General features: G+C 38.7%; 2 protein-coding genes across 3 annotated transcripts; one reads left to right on the forward strand and one right to left on the reverse strand.

The window, feature by feature from the left end:
• Positions 1-1,123: 1,123 nt before the first annotated feature.
• Positions 1,124-13,140, reverse strand: rbm25a (RNA binding motif protein 25a). 2 transcript variants are annotated; one of them, XM_053335479.1, is made up of 18 exons: positions 13,003-13,140; positions 12,625-12,748; positions 12,305-12,354; positions 11,921-12,091; positions 11,269-11,326; positions 10,758-10,918; positions 10,446-10,640; positions 10,237-10,317; positions 5,956-6,224; positions 4,914-5,025; positions 4,724-4,813; positions 4,289-4,362; positions 4,046-4,196; positions 3,439-3,850; positions 3,040-3,344; positions 2,842-2,940; positions 2,593-2,640; positions 1,124-1,681 (listed from the first exon to the last, which is right to left on the reverse strand). In XM_053335479.1, the coding sequence occupies exons 2-18, from the start codon at positions 12,728-12,730 to the stop codon at positions 1,589-1,591; spliced, it is 2,475 nt and encodes an 824-aa protein (XP_053191454.1). In that variant the 5' UTR covers positions 12,731-12,748; positions 13,003-13,140; the 3' UTR covers positions 1,124-1,588. The 2 variants fall into 2 exon arrangements, with proteins under 2 accessions (XP_053191454.1, XP_053191452.1); XM_053335477.1 differs by having other exon boundaries at positions 10,237-10,320.
• Positions 13,141-15,904: 2,764 nt separating this feature from the next.
• Positions 15,905-23,487, forward strand: arg2 (arginase 2). Its single transcript, XM_053336022.1, has 8 exons — positions 15,905-16,252; positions 16,399-16,471; positions 20,234-20,408; positions 20,549-20,708; positions 21,288-21,382; positions 21,489-21,593; positions 22,236-22,372; positions 22,535-23,487. Exons 1-8 carry the CDS (start codon positions 16,139-16,141, stop codon positions 22,723-22,725), a joined length of 1,050 nt encoding a protein of 349 aa, XP_053191997.1. The 5' UTR covers positions 15,905-16,138; the 3' UTR covers positions 22,726-23,487.
• The last annotated feature ends 1,806 nt before the right edge of the window (positions 23,488-25,293 follow it).

The following is a 25,293-nucleotide window of genomic DNA, read 5'->3' on the forward strand; positions in this document are numbered from 1 at the left end:
AACTATATACTCTGATGTGCATGTTTAATATTTACACTTAAAACATATCATAGCTTATATAAAATAATAATAATGTTATTTAGAGACAAATGTTATCAAGTTTATTTTATTTAAATTTTACTGCATTGTATGACTACTGCTAATATCAGTGATGGTAGTGATTTTTTGGTCTTTATTAACTATTTCTATTTCTAATGCACATTGAAATAAAATAATAGGCTAAATAAGGCATTCAATTGAAAGGAAAACAAGGTGCCTTAAAACCCTAAGCCCAAATAAACACTGAAATTATTTTTATAACTGCAGTCAGAGGCAGGTGTGGATCTAGGTTGTTTTTTTTTCTTGCTGGTTCACTTGTGCAGAATTTAAATGTCACTGCATTGTATGACTTCTGCTAATATTAGTGGTGGTAGTGATTTATTTTGACCCTTAACTATTTTCCTAAAGGAATGCACATTGAAATAAAATAATAGTCTAAATAAGGCATTAGATGAAAAGAAAAACACTACCTCAGCTGAAATGTTTTCAGAAGTTTCACTCTTAATCATAGTTATTGTAAACTCTCTCACATTCAGTCAGCTTGGTTGAAGTCACTCATCAAGAAAAGTGACTTCAACAGATTAAAAAAAAAAAAGAAAGGGTTTTCGAGGCTTTTGAGAAAACATTTGTGGTTGCAGCCCCAAAAGCCACCCTTAGCTCCACCCCTGATTAGAAGATCCCTTCATCATGTGACGGGGAACAAAATGTACTTAAACGTTTATCTGAAGCTTCAACCCTCCAAATGAGTCAAATCAAGTAGTCGAGTTTCAACTTTAGCCTTTTTAGTGCCACAGCCCCTCTTTTTGTTACTAAACCAAGAAACAGAAAGACTGTAAATGTGGCAGATATCCACCTGATATATTAAATACATTTTTGCACTAAATGACTGTGTGGACACTGTGGATTTTGGCCCCCATCACTTGGTCTTTAAACGCTGGATAATAAAAGTTTAACCTTTATTTTAAATTCTACATTTATTTGACTTGTTCTCACACTAGACACATGGTGAATAATTTTCTCTACATTCATTATTGTTATTATATGTATTGATATGTTTTTTTTGTCTAATAACAAGCAATTGTTCATTATATATTTTTATTATCAATATTTTGCATACTGATGCATTTAAAACCAGCCTGATGCCTGGAAATAAAATACAAATAGACAGCACATTAAAAACACATGTTCTAAAAAAAAAAGCATATTTATTAGTTCACACAATGGAGCAGTGCCTCAACGTGACAACAGTAAATCAAAGCAGAATGTGTCCAACTTATTGAAGAACAGATGGGTAAAAATGCAACTTTGACTTTTGCCTCAACAAAGGAAAAAAAAATTACAACCAAGGTTTTATCATGCAACATGTTTTTGCAAACCCTTTCTGTCCACAGCTCACACTTTTCCTTCCAAACACACACACACACGTACAAGTCAAGCAGCTCCTTGATGATGGAATGGAGAGGTGTATGGGCACAAGTTTACAGTCTGCTGGACCAGAAACTGTAGGGCAGCAGAACTGTGATCAGTCAGTCAGAGAGATGTCTGGTATTTATTTCACCAGTCCAATCTTCTTAGCTTCTGTTTCATATATCAACAGCCTCCACATTTTTACTATGAAGACTTCTGCTTCTTCATCGAGTACCTAAACACAAACAGTAAGGTTAGACAAACTTTGCATCAAACAGCTCATGCAATGAATCTGACTTAATATTTATGAACGTTACACTGATCAACTGTCAATGATTATCTTATTTGTATGGTGTTTGCATGAATCTGTTCATCATTACTGTAGCTAGACGAGGCAGCTCGAGCCAAGACCTTTACTCTTAAAAAAACATTTTTGCTTCATTGGGAGGAGACAGAGTTTGTAAGGCCGTCATTAAAACTGCATTAATTGATTTTTGGCCACTTGACAGCAGTGGAGCAAGCTGTAAAAACAACATTGACATCCTTTTATGAGGTGAACGTCTTGGCAAAAAGTTGCCTATTTACACATCCAACATACACAGATCATCATTATCATTCATTTGGAGTTGTGCTTCTGGTCACTTGATGAAGTTCAGTATTCACTCTTCTTTTAACTTTGTTTTTGTCTTCAGCTGTTGATATCTGCCTTAACTTTATCTGTTTACAGCTTGGTGCTGGCAAGATAACTTCAGTTTATGAGAGCTTTTTCTGCTGCCTGTATGAGAGTGAACCATAACAGTAGAGCGGCAGCTATACAGTACAAGACAGACTATAAATCTCCTCGGAGCTGAGGTGAAGTGCAGAGTCAGGTGATTATTCTCTGTGGGTTTGACACTACACTGCACTTTTAAAAACTGTCCAGTCAGCGTAGTTTACTGCTGCCACTGTCAAGGTTCTGGTCACCCCACTTAAAAAGTATCTACAGCTGAGGCACTGTGAGCACAACTTTACACTGCTCAAAGTCGAATGATAAAAAAAAAGGATACAATTCTATCAACTACTTGCCTAAATAAGAAGCACAAATTTAAATGAGTCATCATAATCAGGTTAAAAAAAGGCTCTGTGATGCAAACAGTTTCAACTTACCATAGCAACATCATCAAGAATACCTTGGGGAGTGCTGTGTGCCATCACCTGGGGAGAAAAAACAAATGATTCAGTTAAAATGGCCAACAGTGCAATAACACAAACATCAGCACACAGAGGAAATTCAAAGAGTTACAAGCGAATATATTCTGTTTTCCGAGGCATATTAAAATTACAGTTATCACCAGTCTAAAACTTAATAATTTAATTGATCCAAGTATTTTTCACATAAGAAAAATCATCACTAACCTTTGAACAGACAAAATCAACCAGAGTTGGCTCCTCTTCACCGATGTATTCAATAATCTTTTTATTAATCCACGGTCTAATGCGGCGATCCATCAGAGTCTGCAGAAAGAACATCAGCAATAAAAATGGTTTACTTTTCAATTACTGAATGACCTCATAGCCAAAAATATGCATGAAGAAAGAAATCCAAATCTTTACCGAATCAACCATAGTCCAGTCCAGAGGGTAGGAGAAGAGCTCAGGCCTGGCAGTGGGGATCTTCTCTATAAGACTCTTAATGTGCTTGCGTTTCTCCTCTGTGTTGATGCTGCCTTTGCCCCCTGAAATTTCTGCGCCGTCCAAGCCCAGACTTTTGTCGTCGTCGCCGTAGTCAAGTGGAACCAGTTTCCTTTTGCGAGGCTGCTCGTCAGCCTCCTCATCGTCAAACTTGTTGAAAACACTTTCCACGGACGCCAGTTTCTTTCGCTTTCCAACGTTGAGCTGGCTGGGACTGTTCGTGGCACCTGATGCATAAAATCAGGAGGAGAACCAGTTGATTCTGGGACAAAGCAATAAGACTAAAAGCATTTTGCATACACCGCTTGTTACCGTACTCACCCAGTTTGAGACTGAGTCCGATCTTGGGCCGGTGTTCCTCGGGAGGTTGGACCTCAGGAGTGTTCTCGCCTGGAATGATGATGCCGCAGGGAGATTCGTTGCCGGGTGTGTTTGGAGTGGCGTTCCCACTGGCAGAGGACACTGAGGGAGCGGTAGTGATTGGTCGCATGATAGGTTTGAGGTGCGGCTTGGCCTCTTGAGAGTCCTCCCCATCATGGTAGTCATCCTCCTCCCCTTCCTCTACGTCGTCGTCTGAATGTGGCTGCGGGGGGGGTCGAGGCGCTGGCTCTGCGGGCCTCCCTGACCCTCTCTTCTCCCGATCCCAATCCCTGTGAGCCTTGTCCTGGTTTACCTCCTCCTCTGGTTCAAGTTTCAAAGGGGGCTGTCGTCTCCTCTCTGCCTCCTCCTCCATCTAAAAGCAAATAAATGACAAAAGACACAATTTGAGAAACTTTAAATTTATATGCATTCGGAATTTTTAAGAACAGATGAACCAACGTCATCACATAAAAAGGAAGATAGAATAAAGAGCAAAACCTGTCTATCTCTCATAAAAAACAAAAGCTTGCACAAGTGAGATCATGTTTTTTTTTTTAGCTGGACTCACCCTCTGTAACTCAGCGTCAGGGTCAGGGTGGCCCTCAGCTAGAAGCCTCTGTCTGATCTCCTCTAGTTCTTCCTTCTCTCTCTTCCGGTCTCGCTCGTCCAATTCTGTTTCTTTTTCTCGGTCACGAAGTCGCTTCTGCAAAGCGCTTCCCCTGAGAGGATAATAAGAACAAGTGAAGTGATGAAAAAATGCAAAAAAGTGAATTTAATGCAACGATAAATGCACTTAATGAAGATAAATCACCTGTAGTATTTTGGGTCGTCTCTGTCGTCGTCATAATCTTCAAGGAATTCTTTCAGTCGTTTGGCTTCTTTCATCTGGATTTAAACAAAACGTTTGATGTAACAACAGTAACCAAATCTCTACCTATTAGTCATCCATGCTACTTCACATTCATAGCACATTTTCACTTGTTAAAACTGCCTCCAGCATGTTTATGTAATCACAGTTCCTCTGTGTATTTTGCTTATATTAGCTTTTCGAAAATATGTTTTAACATGTATACTTTCATTCCTGATCCTGTAAGTGTTCATGTTTTTAACCATCAATTAAGTTCTATTTAACCTTACCTTAAACTGATGCAGCTATTCTATCAAATCTATCATTCTTAATATCTACGACAAAATAAAATAATTATTTAATGACAAATGGATCCCGGTGTGGTATGCATGTATATACCATTTCACGACGCCGCTCGTCTTCCCTCTCCATTTCTTTGCTGTAGTCGCGAGCTTTCTTCCTCTCCCGGATCTCCCAGTTTTTTAGGCGCTTCAAGAGGAACGTGGAATAATTATTTAACCATCAGTATCAGTGAATTCAGCCTTCATGTGAATTGTATCACAAACTGATTTTTAGATGTTACACGTACCTCCTGGTATGCAGCCTCTTTGTCTCGGAGCCTCCTCTCAAGTCTCCTCCGTTCATACACGTCTTCTTCATCTTCTTCGCGGTCGCGTTTCTTCTCCTCTCTGGTCCTCTCTCTGCACAACACATTTACATTAGTCTCATTTAAACATTATCTTAAAGTTGAAAAGGAAAAAAAGGGGGGGGGGGGAGCCATGCATTTATTTATCTTGCTGCACTTTTAGCTAATCTTGTTCCTTTGACATTTTAGTACAGTGGTTTCATTATATCTGTTAAATGAGCTGCCACACTTGTACTGAGTTTCAGGTATGTGTTAAATGTAATCAAATCCAATACAGCATTAGAATGACTATTACCTTTACAAAATGAGTTTCAAAGTGAATTATTGATCTTAGAAACTATGTCTCTCAATGTCTATTTAATAGTTTTCCTAAAGCTTTTTGTAATTAAATATGATAAATAAAAAAAACAACATCATTGAAAAAATAATAGTAATTCAATCTGATTAACTGGCTACTGATTTATTACATGGTTGCTGCAAAAGACAGAGGCACCCCCTTTTGAAATTTAATCATAATTGTGGTGCACAAGTGTGATAAGACTGCTCCAGCTCTATTACTGCAAATATCTTGTTTTATTCATCTAGAGAAGTTGTCACTGGACATAGACTTTTGGGCTGCTTTCATCTTGTATTTGGTAAATTAATGGACATTTTGTAAAAGACATCATTTTTAGTTTATTATATACAACTAAAGTGTTTTTTGGGGGGTGGGTGTGTGTGATTAAATGTGTGAACTGGAGTGTTTGTCGTATCTTTTGTTAATGAAATTGAAAAATTAATTGAAAAAATGTTACAAAAGAATTAGACTAAAGCCTAGCTGTTATATATGAAGTATAATATAAGTATAATTTTGACTCTTTATCAGACTAGTCAGTAAGTTGGTTTTATGCACCACAATATACAACTGTGTACAAATGAGTCATGTGCTTTGAACTACATGAAAAGAGTAACAAAGACATCGGGCATAACATCACTGACCACTGACCTTGACCTGCTGCGGTCTTCGCTGACGTCTCGACTCCTGTCCCTCTCCCGCTCTCTCTCCTTCGTCCTCTCCCGTTCGCGGTCTCTCTCCCTTTCCCTGTCGCGATCTCGGTCTCTTTCCCGCTCCTTGTCCCTCTCCCTTTCCCTCTCCTTCTCTTTCTCACGGTCGCGGCGCTCCCTCTCGCGCTCCCGCTCTTTATCCCTCTCTCTCCTTTCCCTCTCGATCTCGAGTCGCTCCTTTTCTTTCTTTCCTTTTTCCTCTTCCAGTTTCTGCAGGAGCCCAACAGGAAGAAAAGGGGAAATGTGTTACTACATTTCAAACATTAAGACCATCAAACTAAAAATACATTAATACACACGTTATCAGCACAAAAGTGAAAAATGGTTTAGACACCCTGGGCCAGACATGCTCACATACTGCCATGAATCATTGCTTTGGAGTGGCTGGCTTCTGCAAGTGAGGACGTCCTCCTAGCCCTGACGTGTCCTCCAGGAAGAGTTGTCTGCTGCTTAAGCAAGTTTAATGAAGATATACTGCTCAATTCTGAACACACTTAAAACCACAAATTGCAGTTCACTCTTGAAAGATACCTAAAAATTTAAGACTATGTGTACTTATAGAAGCAGGTGCAGAAGTTTAGACTGAGACTGTAGGTTTAAACTGTCCACCTGTAAAAGTTTCTGGGGTTTCATCAGTTAATTTTGACTCTAAATATTTAGATTATTGTATTGTTACATCAAAGTGTTGGTAGATAGATCATTTCCTGTCCTGGCTACGTCATTCAGCCCCTCTCCAACATATACTGATATTGAATTCGCTTTTTTCATATGTAACAGGTCAACTCGTCCTCTGCAGCAACTATGTGCTCTATGGTGATCTGAGATTATGCTCTGATGTAAGAAGAGGCCATTCCAATAAAAACTTAGCTTTAGGCAAATATGTATTGAACAAGGTCATATCCGTGCACTTTCCAAATCAATGTGCACTCAGGCAAATGCAGTAATGTCATAGATTTGACCTGATGCAAGAGATACTGTATGTTAAAATGCATGTTTGACCTTATGTAGTATTACAACATAAAGAGGAGGCTCTGACTACCACACACACACACACACACACACACACACACTGCAGAAGAGATTTGAACTGATTAATATTACCTTTATGTTCTCAGCTTTGCATGATTCCTTCAGTTAAAAGGGTTTCATTCAGAGTTGGGCTAATAACACATGTATTGTAATAAAGCACACTTCAGATAAAAAGTGTCCATCAAGTACCAAGTTAATTTTAAACCATTATGTCAACAGGTTTACCAAGTTCTAAGTATACACTCAAGATTACCACTATATAATGCCCTGGTTTGGCCTTACCTATGTGTGCCAAGTGGATTAAAACAAGCCCAAGCTTAACGTGGCAAATGGCCCAACTAAGTGAATTACATAATCAGCTCCTGTGTCCCTTGTGTTTTATACATGGCCATCTGAGATGCAGGGGGCAGTGCCAGACTGCAGAGCAAGTGCTCCCCTGCAGCAGGGTGACAGATCCAGACACCAGGACTACATTATACCGCAGGATTGATTTTTTTTGTTTTTTGTATATAAAAAAAGAAATATTTGAATTTTTAAAAATCACTTTAAAGTTACGGAGCGGGAGAAATAATACTACTTATTCCACCACTATGTTTTCATTTGCAGTTTTATTTATTCACCTCAAAGAGAAAGGTGAGCAGACATGATTTTTGACACCACAGATTCTGTAAAGCACTGTTTACTTTGAGCAAAAATCGCTGCTTTGTGTTTGCAGACTTCTAATAGTTTTAATTAAAATATTTATGCAATGAGTACTGGAATGAACTTGATTCAAGAATTTTCTTAAAAAAAAACTGTGCACATGTTCAAGGTGAATCTACACAAACACGCAACATTTACCTTTTGTCCACACTGTTACTAGCTGACGTAAAAGTCAATGGCATTTTCAACAGACCGCGTTTTGGAGCTACCGGTGTGCAACTTACAGGTGATGAACTATGGTTTCAGTGCTTCTCTGCCCCTACACATCCTACAGGCTACGTGTGGGAGGAAAAGCAGGTCAAATGTAAAGTCAAAAACAAAAAACGTCACCAAATGATACCTGTGAAGCAATTCATCTGAACATCAATAACAAATTCATTGTTGAAAAAGAAAAAAAGAAAAAACAGATACTGCATTTCATTTTGGCACAAGGAAATTAGTGAAGCAGTCTTACCTGTAGGTTGTCTTGAATGTCTCTTTGGTCTCTCCAACCCATTAAATATTAAAAATCTCAGCAGAGTCAGGCCCACAGTTCAAACAGTGCTCACAATTTTTTAACAAATGGTTACTAGTTGTTCATACCTTTACTGGTTTCTAATAGTCTAAGAACACTGTTGGAAATGTGGGTCTAACACCTGATGAGTGATCAACAAAAAGAAAAAAGGAGGAAAAGGTGGAAAGTGGTCTGAACTACCTCTACATCAACTATTAGTTTTATTTGTTTGTATCTGGTGTAAGGAGCTTAACACAAGTGGAACAGTCATAAAGCATCTGTCAACTTGTAATATTAACTCACCGATTCACTTCTGTAACCTCTAAATCAACCCAAAACTTACCTCTTGGTCTAATATTCCACAATGTGATGGTAAATTGCTAATTTTGTTGTTGTACTGTTTTAAAGTTCCCAGTTTATTTCAAATATGCACGGGCACATTATAATCAAGTAGCATGCCAATTAGAGTAGAGTTGAAGAGTGGAATGTCCTCATTGCTTACTTTGCAGTGTGTCGTTCCCATTTGTTGTTGACAGTGGTATTTTGGCATATCCTGTGATGGGTTTTACACCGCTTCCTCTTAGCAGCTCTTTTTTTGGTGCCTGAAGTTTGTGTACAGATGATTTGACACTTTCTTGGCTCAGTTTCCTCCAACTGCTTTTCAATGTCAAACATCAAAGTGCTAAAAGGTGATGACAGGACCATATTTTATACAATCGCTGTTAAGGCTACAAATTAGTGTTCATCCTTATGTCATCTCTCTGTGTCTTAAAGTTTGAAATTTTCAGAGGTAAAGTCCATGACGTGTTTACATTATTGTATCTACCTCTGAGTAGCAGATAAATGATCCTGCAACTTCGACTCTCACGTAAACACAAAAAAAAAAAAAATTAGATAATCGGATTCACTAAAACACTAATTCATTTACATCCTTCTCTAATTGTTAGACTATGGGGTGAGGGTGGAGTAACAAAGACAGAACAGAAGAAAAGAAAAAGTAAATGAGAGAAACACAAAAAGGGAAAACAAAGGAATAAAATAAGAACTTGCCTTGTTAGTCTTCAGACCGCAGAGTGCTGTGAAGGGGCGCTCCCTGCTTTAATACTACAGGCTGCAGTTCAAACTACTGCAGTGGTTAGGATCATTCAGTCTGTGTGTCGTTTAAACACATTATTTATCATCAGAGGACCTGCAGAGGTTGACTGAGCTGCCCAGCGATTTCAGACCCAATTGAGGATGACCACTTACTTCATCTGGACATCATCACTGGCAATTTGTCCGCGCTAGTTCCAGCACTATCATCAGTGATGCTTTGTTTCCCATGCTAATAGATTCCTGAATAAAATATAATGAATGTGAACTGAGAGCCAGTTGCCCCTCTGCAAACCCTCAAGAAGGGAGCGCCCAACATGAATTAAGAAGAAATGAAAGATCATACTTACATCCTATCCTCGCAACTTTTTCCAAAGCTGAGATTCAGAGATTCATCTTGCTCTAGTCACCAAATGAATTCTACCATATTGGTGGGGTTTAATCAATAGATTAGCTTTAGATGGAATTTAACATTGCGACCATGCACTCTGTGTGATGAATTTAGCTTGTGAAGAGCTTCAATCTTTTCGTCTCAAATCAGTATTATGAACAGTGAAAACTTTTGCCCAATTCAGAAATACTGACAGATATTATACAGCCATCTATGAATGGCCGAGACATTATCATAATAATTTAGTCTTTAACAGGTACAATAAAAATGCATGAATCAATATAAATGATTTCCTACATCTTTACTTTTTGAATTTCACAAACTGATCTATATATCAATAGAGAATCTCTGTTATATCTGACAGTAATAGAAAGGTTTTATGGAAGAATTACCTCCATAAAATATATAAATTTGAAGAAAGATGTATTTCCTGTTGAGGATATTCTAAGTACACAATGAGGAGTTCTTCTCCAAAACCTAAACTAGAGATTAATAACAGCAATTTGATACATTACCTTGTGCGTGTCCCTGAATTTACTGATCTCTCTGGAAATCAAGTCTCTCTTGTCATCCTCCATCTCCATGGCATTGATATCCTCCTTACGCAAAGCAGAGAAAGACAGGAAACGAACACACTAAGTACTCAACAGTCACTACAATTAAAGTAAAAATCAACACACAATAACATATTGCTCCTATGCCTCAAAAATTATACAAACAATACCTCCTCTTTCTTCTCTTTCCGCTTTTTGTTGCGAGGTTGACTGTCAGGGTCCTGCGAGGGAGCGTTGAGTTCACTTGCGTACTCTCTGATGAGGACGTCTATTGCACCCTTTACAACCTGATCCCGACGCAGGGTTTCTTCATCAAGAACCTCCTCCTCATCATCGTCCCCGTTCTTTGACCCACTGCTGGCTCCCTACACGATTAAGAAAAAAAGAGGGAGAAACAAACTTATCTACCTAATTTTAACAAATGTATCAATACAGAAATGTTGATTGTATCTTTTACTCAGCAGGTATGCAGGGTTACATACACCATTGGCACTCTTCTTTTTGGCCTTCCACTCATCTAGTTGGGCCTTTGTCTTAGCATCAACCTTGACCAACAGTTTCTTGTCACCTAACAGCAACTCGTGCAGAAGTCTGAGGGCTCGTAGTGTAGATTCAGGCTCTTTATACTCACAGAACCCAAAAGCTTTACAGATTAAAAAAAAGAAAGTTAAACATATTAATATTATAAATATTTGCTTGCTTTCAATATTTGAAGAAAATGAAACATGATATTTGAAGCAGAGGTTTTCATTTTCATTTTAAATCAACTTATAGATGTGGTGTCAGTTTAATATTAAAGGAGCATTTGTGCCAAAAAAGCGTAATTACATTCACTGTGATTTAATTTGTTGGGGGTGAACACTTTTTATTAACTATTACAGAAACACTGGTTTAATATCTGGTGTCTTAGAAATGTGCAACATAACATGAATTCACACAAAGAGAAAATAATTAAGGAATGGTTTCAATGTTTTGTGTCCATTTTGTTTTTACCTTGTAGTTTCCCAGAGGCTCCTTGGACCCTCTTCCAGCTTAGAACAATACCACATTTCTATATTAAAAGAAGACAGGAAAACAAACATAATGTCAATGAGCCACCCATCATTGTAAGAATAACTGGATATATCAAAACTGTTCTGGTGCAATACTATCAGTGTCTCTGAGGGCATCAGTTCCAAGGTTTTCCATTAATACTGGCACCATGCTGAGAGCGACTATTATCAAACCCGGTGATGTAGGCATGTGACAATTCAAGTGATTTTTTTCATCATCAATATGGTAAAAGGTGGTGCTGAACTTTCTAAGTGGTGACTGCCCCTTGCAACTGTTAAGCTATGAAGTTGCTTCTTCTGATTGTACATTTCCTCACTTGCAATATTCAAAGCTGATCCTCTAACAAAAAGTACCAAAACATGTCCCTATGTATACAAATAAGAGTTTACAAATGAACAGACTGTGCACTTGACTCACATCTGATGAAGTGGATATGCTCACACTTTTAAATATGTCAAAAGATCGAGGTAGTCCATTTTATTTTTCAACTTCATGTAAGGGTTTCTTTTCATAGTGTGCAACCTGCTTCACTGTTTCAAGAAGCTGGTCAGTTGCTTCAAATTTCAGTATGGCTCATGTATGATAAACTCACCGCTAAAAGTTGTCTGACCAACATGTCAGATGCCTTTTCAGAGATGTTCCCTACAAATACAGTTGTGGTAGGGCCACTGCTGTCCTCCATGTCCTTGGCTCGGATGTTGCCAGGCTCCTTCTTCGGAGCCATCGGCTTCTGTGCTACAGTAACTGTGGTCGGGACAAGAACCTGCAACAGCAAAAATCACATTTTACATTCTACGTATCACTTATCCAGAACATGAAATAAAAGGCTTGCACAACAAAACGTGCAAACATTTCAAGCAACTGTGGGAACTGAATTGAACTCCTAACATGAGTAAGGATTGTGTGTCTAGTTGCAGGTCATGCAGCACAGTTGCTTCAATTGGCCAAGCGGTAGGAACTACTGCCTCTAACTCACTGTGGGGGTGGGGGTCACTACACCCATGTGAACCGGGATCATAGGAGTACCTGAAATGAGAAACAAAACAAAACACTCAAACCCCCTTGTTGTGGCATACAACCATACACAAAGCACTGTAATAGAAAACTTTCTGCAGATGCATGATCAAACTTATAGTATCAAACTCTGCACACACTTTAATCTGCACAGTGATGCTCAAAAATCCAACTGAAGGACCAAGAGGAGTAGAGAGGCATTTTTAAAGAAAATGGACCCACACAGCCTGATTTACAGACACACAGTTGTCACAGCTGTCCTGCCACATTAGGAGTCATTACCTGGTGGGACCGCTTGTGCAAATCCTCCATACTGGGGAGGTGGGATCCTCGGGGGAAGCTGCGGGATGCCAATCTGCTGGCGATTGAGCGGAGGAGGGTATGACATCCTGAGCAATACAGGAACCTGTGGAGGAAACGGGATGTTCAGAGGCTCCTCTATGCATGCTAATGAGCCAGTGTCAAGCTCATTATAGTGTTTCATTTAAATGCAAATAGCACACGTGAGTCCTAATATGAGCAGCTAAACCAGGTGAGACAAGAAGTAGACATCCTCAGCCACGTTAGCTGCCTAAATTAGCTCATGCTAGCGAGCCTTACTCTGTGGCCTTGTTACTTCACATTAGCTAAAGCGGTCATGCAAGTAGAGGAATTACTCACCAGTGTCGTCAAGTAAGAATAAAAGACCAGCAGCTACTAATACTGTGGGTTATACGAATACAAGTCCATTAAATACAGCAGACAGGAAAACGTAACGCTAAAGGTTAGCGTTGAAATGATCACCGGTGCGTTCAGGATCCCCCCTGGATACAAATAACAGGGACCTTTTCTTTTCGAAATGAACCATGGGATATCACAGCAGATGACAACAGGCTTTATGACCGAAGTTTAGTCTCTCAGGCAGACACTGAAACCCTGTCTGATCTCATAACTGGTCTTTAATCTTACACTCAGACCCCACAGCTTTACTTTTTGTCATTTCTCACAGGTGCTTCTATTTTATTTTTCATCACTTTATCAATTAATTTGTTCTTAATGACTTCATATCATTATTTTCTGTTTATAAATATAAACATATATGTATATATATATATTTAATACAATATTTTGAGTATAATAAATAGATTGGTTTATTATTAATACATTCATTTTGCTCTATTTTAGAATGTATTGTCCTATGTTGCGTTTGTTTGGGACACATTATTTTAATGCTTTCATAGTTGGCTAAAAAAACAGATTCTGATAATAAATGATGTCTGATGAATATATTTCCATTAAAAAAAAGTTCAAATATCTGACATCTACTGCAAATATTTTGTATTCCTAAACTTTAACTACTGTATGTTTCCGAGTTCACTGAGAAGTCCATTCAGTGCATATGCCCTGAAGCTTTCAAGTTTCCACATCACTCTCATGATGTAGCTCAAAGGCATTTTGTTATTCTCTGGTTTTCAGTGGAATACACTGTCACGTACATCCTTCACTGATTAATTTATAACAGACAACAAACTCAACAACTGAACCACATGTTTTCCATTTTTCGCTTCTCAAATCACTGCTTTTACATAATGTAAACATTTATAATTACATAAACTTTGGGTTTTATACTGTTTGGTTGGACGAGTAATGACTTGAAAATGCATTTGAACATGAATGAATCATGAATTGAATCATTTGCTATTATCTGACATTATACGTGTTCAATAATTAAATAAAATTAATGAAATAACATGATGGACAGATAAACTATGTAAAATACTGTGTTGCAGCCTGTGAACCATGTCTCACGCATGGTAATTCAGTACACACTTAAAAATTATTACCATGCAACATGTTGACAACAGAAACAGAGGAAATGACTTCTGCAGGTAGGTACATTCTCACACAGGTAAATGAATTGAACATTTTTGAATGGAGGATAGAAAAAACCCTAAATGTGGCTTGGAAACTATATATTTTATACATATTTTTAGCACACAGTCTGTGAAGCTTAATTCAGGCAACAAAAAAAAGAAGTGTTTTCCTTGATCAAACCAATTAATCGTAGCTGGAAACAGAGGAATCCAAAGGAGAGCAGGATGTATAAACATCCTGGAAGTAGGGTTTGCCTGACAGGTAGTACTCAGGGAATAAACAACCCATTTCTCATGTTACTACATTATCGCTATTCTCCCTTTCAAACACTTGATGGCGCCAGAATCCTTACTATATATCATGTGGCGGGAGGAGCCTTTCAATGACTCCTTCAACTTCCCGGGAAATGTGTTCTTTTTTTCCCTTCTTTTTTGGGGGGTGGGAATGTGTTCAGGCATGAGTTCGCGGCTCTTGGTTGCGTCACACATATAGAATGATTACGTCAGAAGAAAAACACTTGTGTTCGCTGTGTTCTCTATATGTCGCTTAGCAACCAACCATTGTGTTCAGCTTCGGTTCTAGAACTATGCTGATAATTCCAAAGATAACAAAGTAGCTATTTTATGTTCTTTTAAAGTTACAAACAAAACAAAACGAATAACCTTATAATATCTTGCACTGTTATAAACAACCTATATGAAGTACCTCAAGTAGCTCCAACTTAACTAAATACACAGTAAAATCCTATTTACACATTAAAGCATCAGTAATACTATAACATCATTCTAATAAACTAATACTACAACCAAAGGGGGCTATTCTTCTGCATGAGTGTCTTTACAATGGATTCTATAAGTAGCCTATATTTTGCTGATAATAATAGGCCTACAGTAAATGTATTTAAGATTTTGATAGGACTAATACTGTTTAATATGTGATTTATGTGAGACTGAAGTTAACTTTATATGATGATTTACACTACACTGTTTAGTTAAATGTACTTGATTTCTGTTCATCTTTCTCTGGGTGAATGATTATTTTAATAAACTTGAGCTGTGTTTCAGGAAGAGAAACCTCTGTTTGGCTCATTTTTATTTGACAAAGTTCTTTGTTTGCAATTAAATGTAAGAAGTTGTTGTCCTGGTGGTCCGTTGCAACTGTATCTAGGTGCCTTGTAAGTGTATGAGGGCTGAACACTAACTAAGAAACTTTAAAGGGGTCAGAATACTTATTTCACTACTGAAAGATCCTGAAATAGACACGTCAAAACTGGCAGTCGAATTGTGTAAAAAATAGTTGTTTGCTTTCATCTGACCTGGAATCTGATATGTTTTGGCCGCAGTTGTGAGACACATGAGGATAAACAACCAGGCCAAATGCTTCAACGTAAACAAGCGTATCAGTCCCAGTCGGCTGCGTCTGTGGAAATTTCCACCAAATGAGACTGCAGTAAAGCGCTTCACAGCAGACATTTAAAAAAAACCTCCCGTCCTACGTCAGTGCATAAGCCACGCCCCCAAAACGAACCCACTTATTTCACCACTTCCTATTGGCTAACATGAAGGTGTGTCATTCAACCTGACGTCAGACACTATATATGAAACAGGATGTTCCGCCAGTAAAAACACTTTATATTAAGTTATAACACAGAACATCACTTAGAGCATCTCGTTGTTGAATGCAGCTTTGTGTTTGGTTTGGATAAATTAAGGTCTGATCATCTCTACTGCGCATCTTTGGCTTCCTGTCTTCCAGCTCATTAATATTAAGTAGATGTAGGAGCGATAAGACCGACCCTCTGCACCAACGCGGACACATTCAGCATCCAGAGCAACATCTCACTAAGCTTTCATCAGACTCTTTGTTCGGCTGCTAGAGAAGTCGGGTTTGATTTGGACTGGGCTGATTTATTTTTTTCTTTTTTGGGAGAAAAGGAGACAAAATGGCTTTGAGAGGATCTCTTTTTCGTCTTCTCCAAACTCAACTCAACCACACATGCCAGCAAAGCAGAGCCCAATCCGTGGCTGTGCTGGGCGCTCCGTTTTCAAAAGGACAGGTAAGAAAAAGATTTTTTTGGGAACCAGACTCCAGACTTCCCCATCACCATCACCACCACCACCACCACCACTTCCTCAATTTTCTTCCCAAACTTCAACACTCGTTTACCTCCTTTTCTCTTATTTCTTTCTTTTTTTTTGACAGAAAAGAAGAGGTGTGGAGCATGGTCCTAAAGTCATCAGAGATGCGGGGCTCATGGACAGACTCTCCGGCTTAGGTAGGTGACATGAGAGAGGGGTGGTGGGGGTGGGGGGCAGTAGGCTGAATGAAGCAGCCGGTGCCACCGCGTTATGTAATAGCCTACAGGATGGGTGTAGCCCGCAAGTTCGCCCGGTTTTCAGCCCGTTACATCAGCGGCTGACAGTAAACATCTGATCTGTAGCTTAGGAGAGGTTATTCCGGTGCACACGGTTAGGAGAACAAAGTGATCTCTGCTTTAGTCCACTCTTAATACAGTCCTTCTTGTCAATATCTCATTAAAGCGATATAACAGAGTGGAACAATGTGCATAATCTCCACTAAAGAATCTTATTATGTGTAGGCCTATTCATGCGAGTATAGTTTGAAGGCTGTGAGAATAAAACCAAACCAGACAATGATGTCAACCCCGGCTGTCTGAGCGCCAGTCTCCGCGGGAACAGCTATTAAAGCGATGCTATAGAAGGACAAAAATACCATTAAGTACCATAGGGACACTTTATGAAACAACAGACAGTGTGGCAACTCAACACCAGGCAAAGTGATCTCTCTTTTTTTCTCTCACTTGGGGCAACCACATGTCTGGTTTAGTCATTCTCGTCTTCGGCACATGCTCGGAAGGATACAGGAAGAGGATGGCTGATTTATTTCCAGTGTCGTCACTGCACATAGACTCAGACTGTAACGCCACTTTTTTTTTGGTTTGTTCTCAATGAAAGCGCCAAAAGCAGTGGTTCACAAAGTGGGGTACTTGAAGGGGGAGCTCCAGGGGTCCCTAGCAAAAAAAAAGGGAATAATTTATTTCTTTGTTATTCCATTATTGAGTAACACAATGACTGCATGACTGGTTTCATACACTTCCTGTAATAAAAAACCTTAAAGCAAGAAATCCAATCAAATAGGGCTCTGTGGTTTAATCTGTAACAGTTTATGTGTCATTGAAGTGAAAAAGTTTTACACTAGTCTACAGTATTTGGCTGCAAACAGGGGCCACTTTGAAGCTGAAAGAGGACACCTCAGGCGGAAAGAATTTCTTCTTTATAACAGTACTTGAGGGCAGGGAGGGTTGCATTGTGTGTGAACTTCCACGCTTACATCACAAGAGAAGTCACAGCAGGAATACTGTAAAGATAGCTTGCACTGTTGGAGATCTAAAAATACCACTAATCACAATAAGGTCAATATAAAGACAAACTTACATCCTGTTTATCTGTGGTCAAGGTGGAGATACGTCACTTTTCAGTGCCAAGGACACATTTTATGTTAATATGGTGCCATAGCAGATTAAAAAAATATGAAAGCTTTCGATTTGGTTTTATGATTCTAATCTTTAATCAATATTTAATTTGTTTTTATTTGATTAAGATAATGACAAATTATTCTATTGCAAGTTAGTCCCAACAGTTATGTGCCTAAAAGAAGATCCACAAAAGTCTCCATACAGGCAGGATTATCTTATAGAATAGTGAGATAATATGATGATAAAATAAAAGGAGGTCAAGCTGTTACACAAACATATAATACCAATTCTGTTTTCATTCCACTGGCACCCGTGTCCTTCAGGGCTGACCACAAAGTCCTGCTACTCACATAAAAATGCATCAACAGACATGCGACCCCCTGCTTACAGGAACTGATTGCACCACAAAGCTCCACCCGTACCCGCAGATTTACCAGCAGCTTGCTCTTCTGGGCTAAGCTTCGCACTATGGGGGTCAGAGCCTTCTGCTTTGCTACTCCATGCTTGTTGAACAGCCTTCCTAAACATCTGAGGGCAGCACAGCGCAGGCCTGATATCCTTTTTATTCAAAAAGGCCTTTTCATCTTAACTTATAACTATTTTCTTTATATTGAGCGTGTTATATTATTAATACTGGAGCACTTTGAGTTTCACTATAATTACAGTGCAGTACAAATATTGTTATTAGTAATCATTACCTCAGAAGAATAAAACTAGGCTACCATATGTATGATAAAGTTGCTATGAGTACTTTCACTATCATGCCTGACATCAATAGATAGGAAATAAATGACAGGAATTGTTGATGATACTTTACTTATGTGTTCACACTTTGGATAATCTTTATGCAGTGTCTGTTCCCACATTGTAGGCAATTAATCAGACCCAGAGAGTTACAGTACTTTGCCAAGTAATCCCGCCGTGACTGATGACACATCAACTTATCAGCTGTAAACATCCGATGTTACATAACAGCACGGCCCTACCCATCGTCACACAAAGAACATTTTTCAGTTGGGAAATTATCTTTCTGGCACTGATATATTTCTGGCAGGGGCTACACAGTAATCAGGAATGTATTGTACTGACTGTCTACTGTAGAGGATTTAAGGGATTTAATATCCTCCAATTAAATAGTCAAATATGTTCAAATATATTTAGAGTTATGTCCCAATTTTTTAAGAATACAGTGTTTGCAACAACAAAAAAACCCACTATATTTTCATTCAGTTAATTATTTATGAAGGAAAAATGCACTTAGAACTATTCTCACGCTATGACATAACAGATCTGACAACCCTAGACTGGAGATCATAGGTTATTGTTGCTTTTTAACCACTTTTATGACAAATTGCTTAGTTGCTTGTTGAGAACTAAATGCAAGTTAGGTGTAATTATAACGTCCTTTGTATACAATATTTGAGTTATGACCATGTGGTGAAGCTAAAAGAAGAGCTAAATTCTTTTTTTTAAAGCAGAAGGGAAAAAAGAAATTATAGGCTTTCATACACAAAGCTCTACTTTTGAATTTTAAATCAAAGGTTTGAGAGATGTCCTCAGTCTGCTGAATATGAAAGCAGTGAGTTGATCGGGAGTCTCCTTCATGATGGTCAGATGTCAATTTGGCAGCAGTAGAAAAAAGATCCAACACATGAAACCAAACCCTAACTTAAGTTAATACCCCATAGTCATATAGTCTTTACTTTCTCAAGGCTGGTGTCAGTCTGTACAAACAGTTTTTCAGAAAATCACACATATAATTAAAGCAATGGTTGTCAAGATTTAACTCCAGCAATGAGCACAGTACACTTGGCAGCTATAAGCTTGCATTTCAAAGTTAATAAAAGCAGAACTTGCAGCCTATCACTTCTATAAAATACTTTTTTATTTGTCTTGAATAAGATGCCCACAACTGCACCAAGGTCTATTCCTGTCCTGTCTACGAATAGTAATGAACCACATTGGTTCTCCTCAGATCAGCAGAGTAACACTACACTGCCATCAAGGCTCACATTGCCAGATGAGCCCCCAATATGGTGGATCACATCACTTGTTTACTTCACAGTAAACTAAGTGGAAACTTTTCGGTCTTTACTTCTGGAGCTGCTTAGCACACGATGAACTGCAGCGACTGAAATCTGAGCTGAAGTGGGAAAGGGACCAAATGGAAAGTGCATCGTCACATAAGTTCCACTGGCATTGAATGACTCAGTCTCCTCAGACTGTAAGGTAGACAGATGGATGTCAAGTCATGCTGTAGAAGCTACCAGTTAAGATGTTTTTCTCAACTCAGATTGGCGCCTGCAGTCTTCAAAGTACAAATGTTTCTTTAATGCAGACTACAGGATTGAGTCCTAAAATGAAAGCAATGATACAGAATCAACTGGTTAGAGGTTATTTCCATGCAACAGTCAGTCTGTGTCCTGGAGCTAAAGCACTGAACAGCCGCACAGTCATTCTGAACTAAAAGAGTGACTCAGCTAATTGTCTTAAAAGCTTTAAGTGCTTAAATTAATGGCAGCTTGCTATTTTATTCTACAGAATACGCCGTCCACGATTTTGGAGACCTCAACTTTCACCACCTTGAGACAGACGAACCCTACATGGATGTGAAGTTTCCTCGCACAGTGGGAGCAGCGAATAAGATGCTGTGTGGCGCCACAAGCAGAGCTATCGGTGCTGGACACACTCTTGTCATGCTAGGAGGTGATCACAGGTAAGCCCCCTGAAATCAAGCAATACAATCAAAGTGTTCAAAGCTTATATTATACCATTTTAGCATCAATGTTAATGCTACAACTACAACAACTCTCTTAAAAACCAGGTATTTATATAACTGTTCTTTTCTTTTCACAGCCTTGCTATCGGATCAGTGGGAGGCCATGCTGAGCAGTGTCCTGACCTGTGTCTCATCTGGGTTGATGCTCACGCAGACGTGAATACACCCATGACTTCACCGTCAGGAAACCTCCACGGCCAGCCTGTGGCCTTCATGCTCAAAGAGATGCAAGACAAGGTGAGAAATATTTAAGATTCCTTCCAGGCATGTTGGGTTTTCCACAAAAAAGCACAATTAACTAGTAAAAATATCAAAAAATTACATAGACTCCTTCCTCCCCATTAGAAAATATTGAATTTCCCCTTGGGGAAGTCAGTAATCCATCCATGTATGCAAATATCTAGCTGTCAATTGTCATATTTGTTCAGAAACAAGTTTAGTCACCTTGTAAGACTTACCTTACATGTAGGAGGTGAGTTGCTTGTAGCACTGTCTGTCTTCCATCATGAAGGAATTGAAAATGCAAAATACAGTAGGTAGCCGTGAGGGTGGGAGCGTCCTGTAATTCCAGTGGAGTGAAGCTTTGAAACCAAGCAGTAAAACAAACACATTAATCTTTTGATCAGTTGTGGAACGTTTCAGTCAAATATTTTTTTTTGTTATTATCTGGTTTGCCAGGTGCTTTTGACACAATAAGAATTACATTTGTGTAAATTGTGAGTCAAGGTTAAACAAACGTCCAGATATCATCCAGCGTTGGGCTTTTTTTCTGTCCCTACATGCATATAAATATAAATTCCATATTTCATATTACAGATGCCAAATATCCCAGGGTTCTCCTGGATGAAGCCATTCCTCTCCTCCAGGGATTTGGTGTACATCGGACTGCGGGATGTCGACCCCGGAGAGTAGTAAGTGGATACTATAATCTTTTACAACTTGTATCATATGTGGCTTATATGAACCTAATTTTCCAGCATGTAAACAGTGTAAAACTAGTTCTGTTGTTCATTGCAGCCAAATCCTGAAAAACCTGGGTATCCAGTACTTCACCATGAGGGATATCGACAGACTAGGTATCCAAAGGGTCATGGAAGTCACTCTTGACCATCTTCTGTCAAGGTATGTTTAACAGTTATGATATTTGTCAGTGATTTTTAATTATGAAGCCCATACGTCAGTGGAGAGAGTAGACAGGAGTCCTGGATGTCTTATTTACTTGATCAATGAGAAGTGAATGAATAATCAGCACACGTTATGTTCTGATGCTCCCTTTCAATCCTGAAGTTTCTGTCCTCCAGGGATAGTCTTAAACCACACAGATGATGCCAAAAGATCCAACACATTCACAGCATACAGAATTTAGTGTACTGGTCTACAGATAAAAACAGTGCTTAGACACCACTTCAGAGAAACAGGCAAAACATTTCTGACCTTGGCTGCTATAGCAAAACTATCAGAATGCCTCCTGTTTTCCCCAAAATGAGCAGACTCACTGCTTACTACTATCTCAAAGGGGAGACAGTTTCTCACAGTCAAGATTTGGTGTGGCCTTACGATGACTGCAAAGCTTAGTTTGACCCAGTACATGCCCATGATTAACGTAAATGATGGAAAATTCCCTAACAATATTTATTCACTATTTAGCATGATAGTATGATCATTTTTAACAAGATTTTTTTCTTAATTTTAAGTCAAAATGATTTCCAGTGTTTGAATTGAAGTGAACCATAAACTCACAAGGTTTCTCACATTCTTGAACAGAAAACAGAGGCCGATCCATTTGAGCTTTGACATCGATGCATTCGACCCATCTCTGGCTCCTGCCACAGGAACGCCAGTGAATGGAGGTTTGACGTACAGGGAGGGGATCTACATCACAGAGGAAATTCATAACACAGGTACAGATGAGTACATATATAGTCTGAGAGCCTGTATGAACAGCTTCATGCTGTTTTTGGTTTCTCAAAAAAATACTAAGATGAGATTTGTATGGACATGAGCCCTTAAGTGCTTTTATTGTCATATTTTTATATCTAACATGTGAATGTGTTGATGTGCAGGTCTGCTGTCAGCCATGGACCTGGTAGAAGTAAACCCCGTACTGGGAGCAAGCCGTGAAGCCGTGCAGGCCACCGCCTCTCTCGCCGTTGACGTCATTGCATCGTCTCTAGGACAGACGAGAGAAGGAGCTCACGTGCCCATGGATGAGATTCCCTCTGTGAAAAATGACACAGAGAAGCTCCGCATCTGAGTGTAAAGCGAAGCTTTGAACTTTATCAACCTCCTCCTTGAGCATTCCACAATTTTGAGCACAAAACCACAAAGACTGGATCTAATAATTGCTTGAGTTTTGTGTTTGTTCCCATTTTCTTTTGCTGTTTAGTGTAACGAAACCATGAAAACAAAATGATGTCTTGATTCATAAAACTATGAACTAGCGTCACAGATTTGGGGTAAAAAAGCCTTTAACATAATCTGGAAACCACTACAGTAAATGATGGGAATACCTTTCATTGCAACTGCAATACTAAATTATTTTACTCTTGTATGTTATAAGTTTTAGAGGACACGGCAGCCACATATTTATTATGTGTTTGGTTTAGAAGCGAATGGATCTGCCTCAGAGGTGTGACCAATCTTGTGTGGACTCTCAAATCTGTTTTGTGGCTGTGCCAGTTTGTAAAATCTAGTAATAATGTGTTTGCACTTTTGGACCAGCTCTGGTTACTGTATTTTCTTTAGAGTTTACTTTTGTATTTTGACAATGAACCCACTAGTGTACGTGCTGGCATTTCCCTATGCATAAACATTTACTGATTACATCAGTATTATTTGGCTTGGAAATAGTTAATATTTAGCTTTGATTATAATGCTGGCAACTGTTAGGCATAATAATAAGAATAATCAAGCTTGAACTGTTCTAATGTTTAATCTATATTTGACTTGATGTGGCCATTAAATGACTACTTTCATTGTAATAAAGAGTTTATATTTTGGTCTTCCATAAATGTGATTACATTTTTGTTTCATGTGTCTTATTTTCAAGATGTTAGGGGGTTAGCATACTAACATTACCACTAAACTAAACTAAATGAAATCTTAAGGGACCACTTTAGTGATCATCCTGATGGGAGCATGAATGTGTGTAGTTGTTGAGACATTTCTCTAAAAGCTAAGAATGTAAATCTTATGATTGCAAAAGAGGAAAAGTCAGAGGATCAGCAGAGAAATGGGTATTCATTCTCTGGGGACCATGAATGTTTGTGCCAATCCATCTGGTGTTTGTTGAGATATGTCACAGAATAAGTGAAAAGCCCAACCTGCTGGTGGCACTAGAAGAAACGGGGGACACCAAGGCCATTACAAGTAATCCCCAGGACACCATGCCACTTGCGAGGCTAAAAAATATTGCAGGTACTTGGAAGAAATCATGGTCAATATTTTTTGTTTTTGCTGGCAACTCAGTTATAAATAATTAAATATTACCTAATTTCCATGAGGATATATAAAGCCTTAGTATGTACCCTTAATATGTAGTATCAACACCAAAAACCAATGCTTTTTGGTCTAGTTTTTTAGGGGGGATGTGAAGGCAACGTTTACAGTTATCTACAATAGGTTACATAAATGGTTCAAAATTGAGTTCTCATCATCAAAACCAACACACCAAAGTTATGTCTGCTTAGGGACAAAAACATAGTGCCACAGTTGAGAACATTTGCATTAAGAGTATTAACAACTAGCTTAATAACATGTGCCCAGTTCTAGATGGAATGAGCCTCAAACTCTGGAGGGAACAAATGATGGAAACTGCAGCAAGTGAAAAGATGCTGGGAAGACTGAATTGGAAAAATGAAATGATTAAGAACAATGGGACAGCTTTAGTAGGTACATGTCCAGAGGGATCAACTGAATCTTAACAAGAATTTGATGGTTTGGTTCGTCTATAATGATTGCCATGATGTACTAATGCTCACCATATTTTTGTAACCAGATACCTGCTTTTCTTATATCAGTGTTTTTTGTTTTATTTTTCACACCCAAACCATGGACTGTTTACTCCACCACCATCAGTAAGGCGGTACAGCAGCCTTTGCTCCCACACCAGCAGACTGAAAAACACCTTCTTTCCTGCTGAACTATAGTAAACCCTACAAACAGACCAACATACTCACCACATCACTTTATGTAACATATTGCATAAGTGAATATCTGTTTATTGATGGAAGAAAATACACATTTGGGCAATGCAGAGTTGGACGTCTGCGTTTGGCCACGTCTGAACTGGACTTAAATGATTTTCTTCAACAATATCTATATCTTCAATATCTTTTAAGGTGTATAATAAGAATTTATTCCATGCAACGTCAGCAATTTATGGCTAACTTGGCACTCTGGTTCAATGTCAACTGCATCTTTCTCAGTACTTGGACTTGTTCTATGATAATAATGTTTAATTATATCTTATCATCGATACAGTGAGAAAGGTGTAAATGGGTTTTGTTGACTGTGTTTGAGCGAGAAAGATATTCAAGAAATCTGGAGGCTGAAGTCATTAAATGCTTTTTGTATGAAAGTGATGCAAATGTGATCACAGCTTGGTCCAAAGTTATTTGCTGTTGTTTTGAAGATGCTAACTCAGCATTACGCAACCAATCGCAAAAAAAAAAGTAAAGCAATAAAAACAAATTTGTTCTACTGTAACCCCGACGCGCAATCTGATCTGCACGGGCAAGTTACCAGGCATGTTGTACTTGGCTGTCACACCAGGAAAGCATGACATCTATGTGGAAGAAAAACACAGTAGCAGATGGGCTAC

The sequence above is a fragment of the Scomber japonicus genome, chromosome 16 (genome assembly GCF_027409825.1).
Source record: "Scomber japonicus isolate fScoJap1 chromosome 16, fScoJap1.pri, whole genome shotgun sequence".
Lineage (NCBI taxonomy): Eukaryota > Metazoa > Chordata > Actinopteri > Scombriformes > Scombridae > Scomber > Scomber japonicus.

Bases quoted from the DNA above. Each gene is read 5' to 3' on its own strand.
- arg2 (XM_053336022.1), top strand. From the start codon at position 16,139: ATGGCTTTGAGAGGATCTCTTTTTCGTCTTCTCCAAACTCAACTCAAC. The intron at 16,472-20,233 runs GTAGGTGACATG...TTTATTCTACAG, and splicing joins GGACAGACTCTCCGGCTTAG to AATACGCCGTCCACGATTTT. The intron at 21,383-21,488 runs GTAAGTGGATAC...TGTTCATTGCAG, and splicing joins GATGTCGACCCCGGAGAGTA to CCAAATCCTGAAAAACCTGG.
- rbm25a (XM_053335477.1), bottom strand. From the start codon at position 12,730: ATGTCATACCCTCCTCCGCTCAATCGCCAGCAGATTGGCATCCCGCAG. The intron at 11,327-11,920 runs GTGAGTTTATCA...CTTTTAATATAG, and splicing joins TGGTCAGACAACTTTTAGCG to AAATGTGGTATTGTTCTAAG. The intron at 3,851-4,045 runs GTGAGTCCAGCT...ATTTGCTTTTAG, and splicing joins CTGACGCTGAGTTACAGAGG to ATGGAGGAGGAGGCAGAGAG.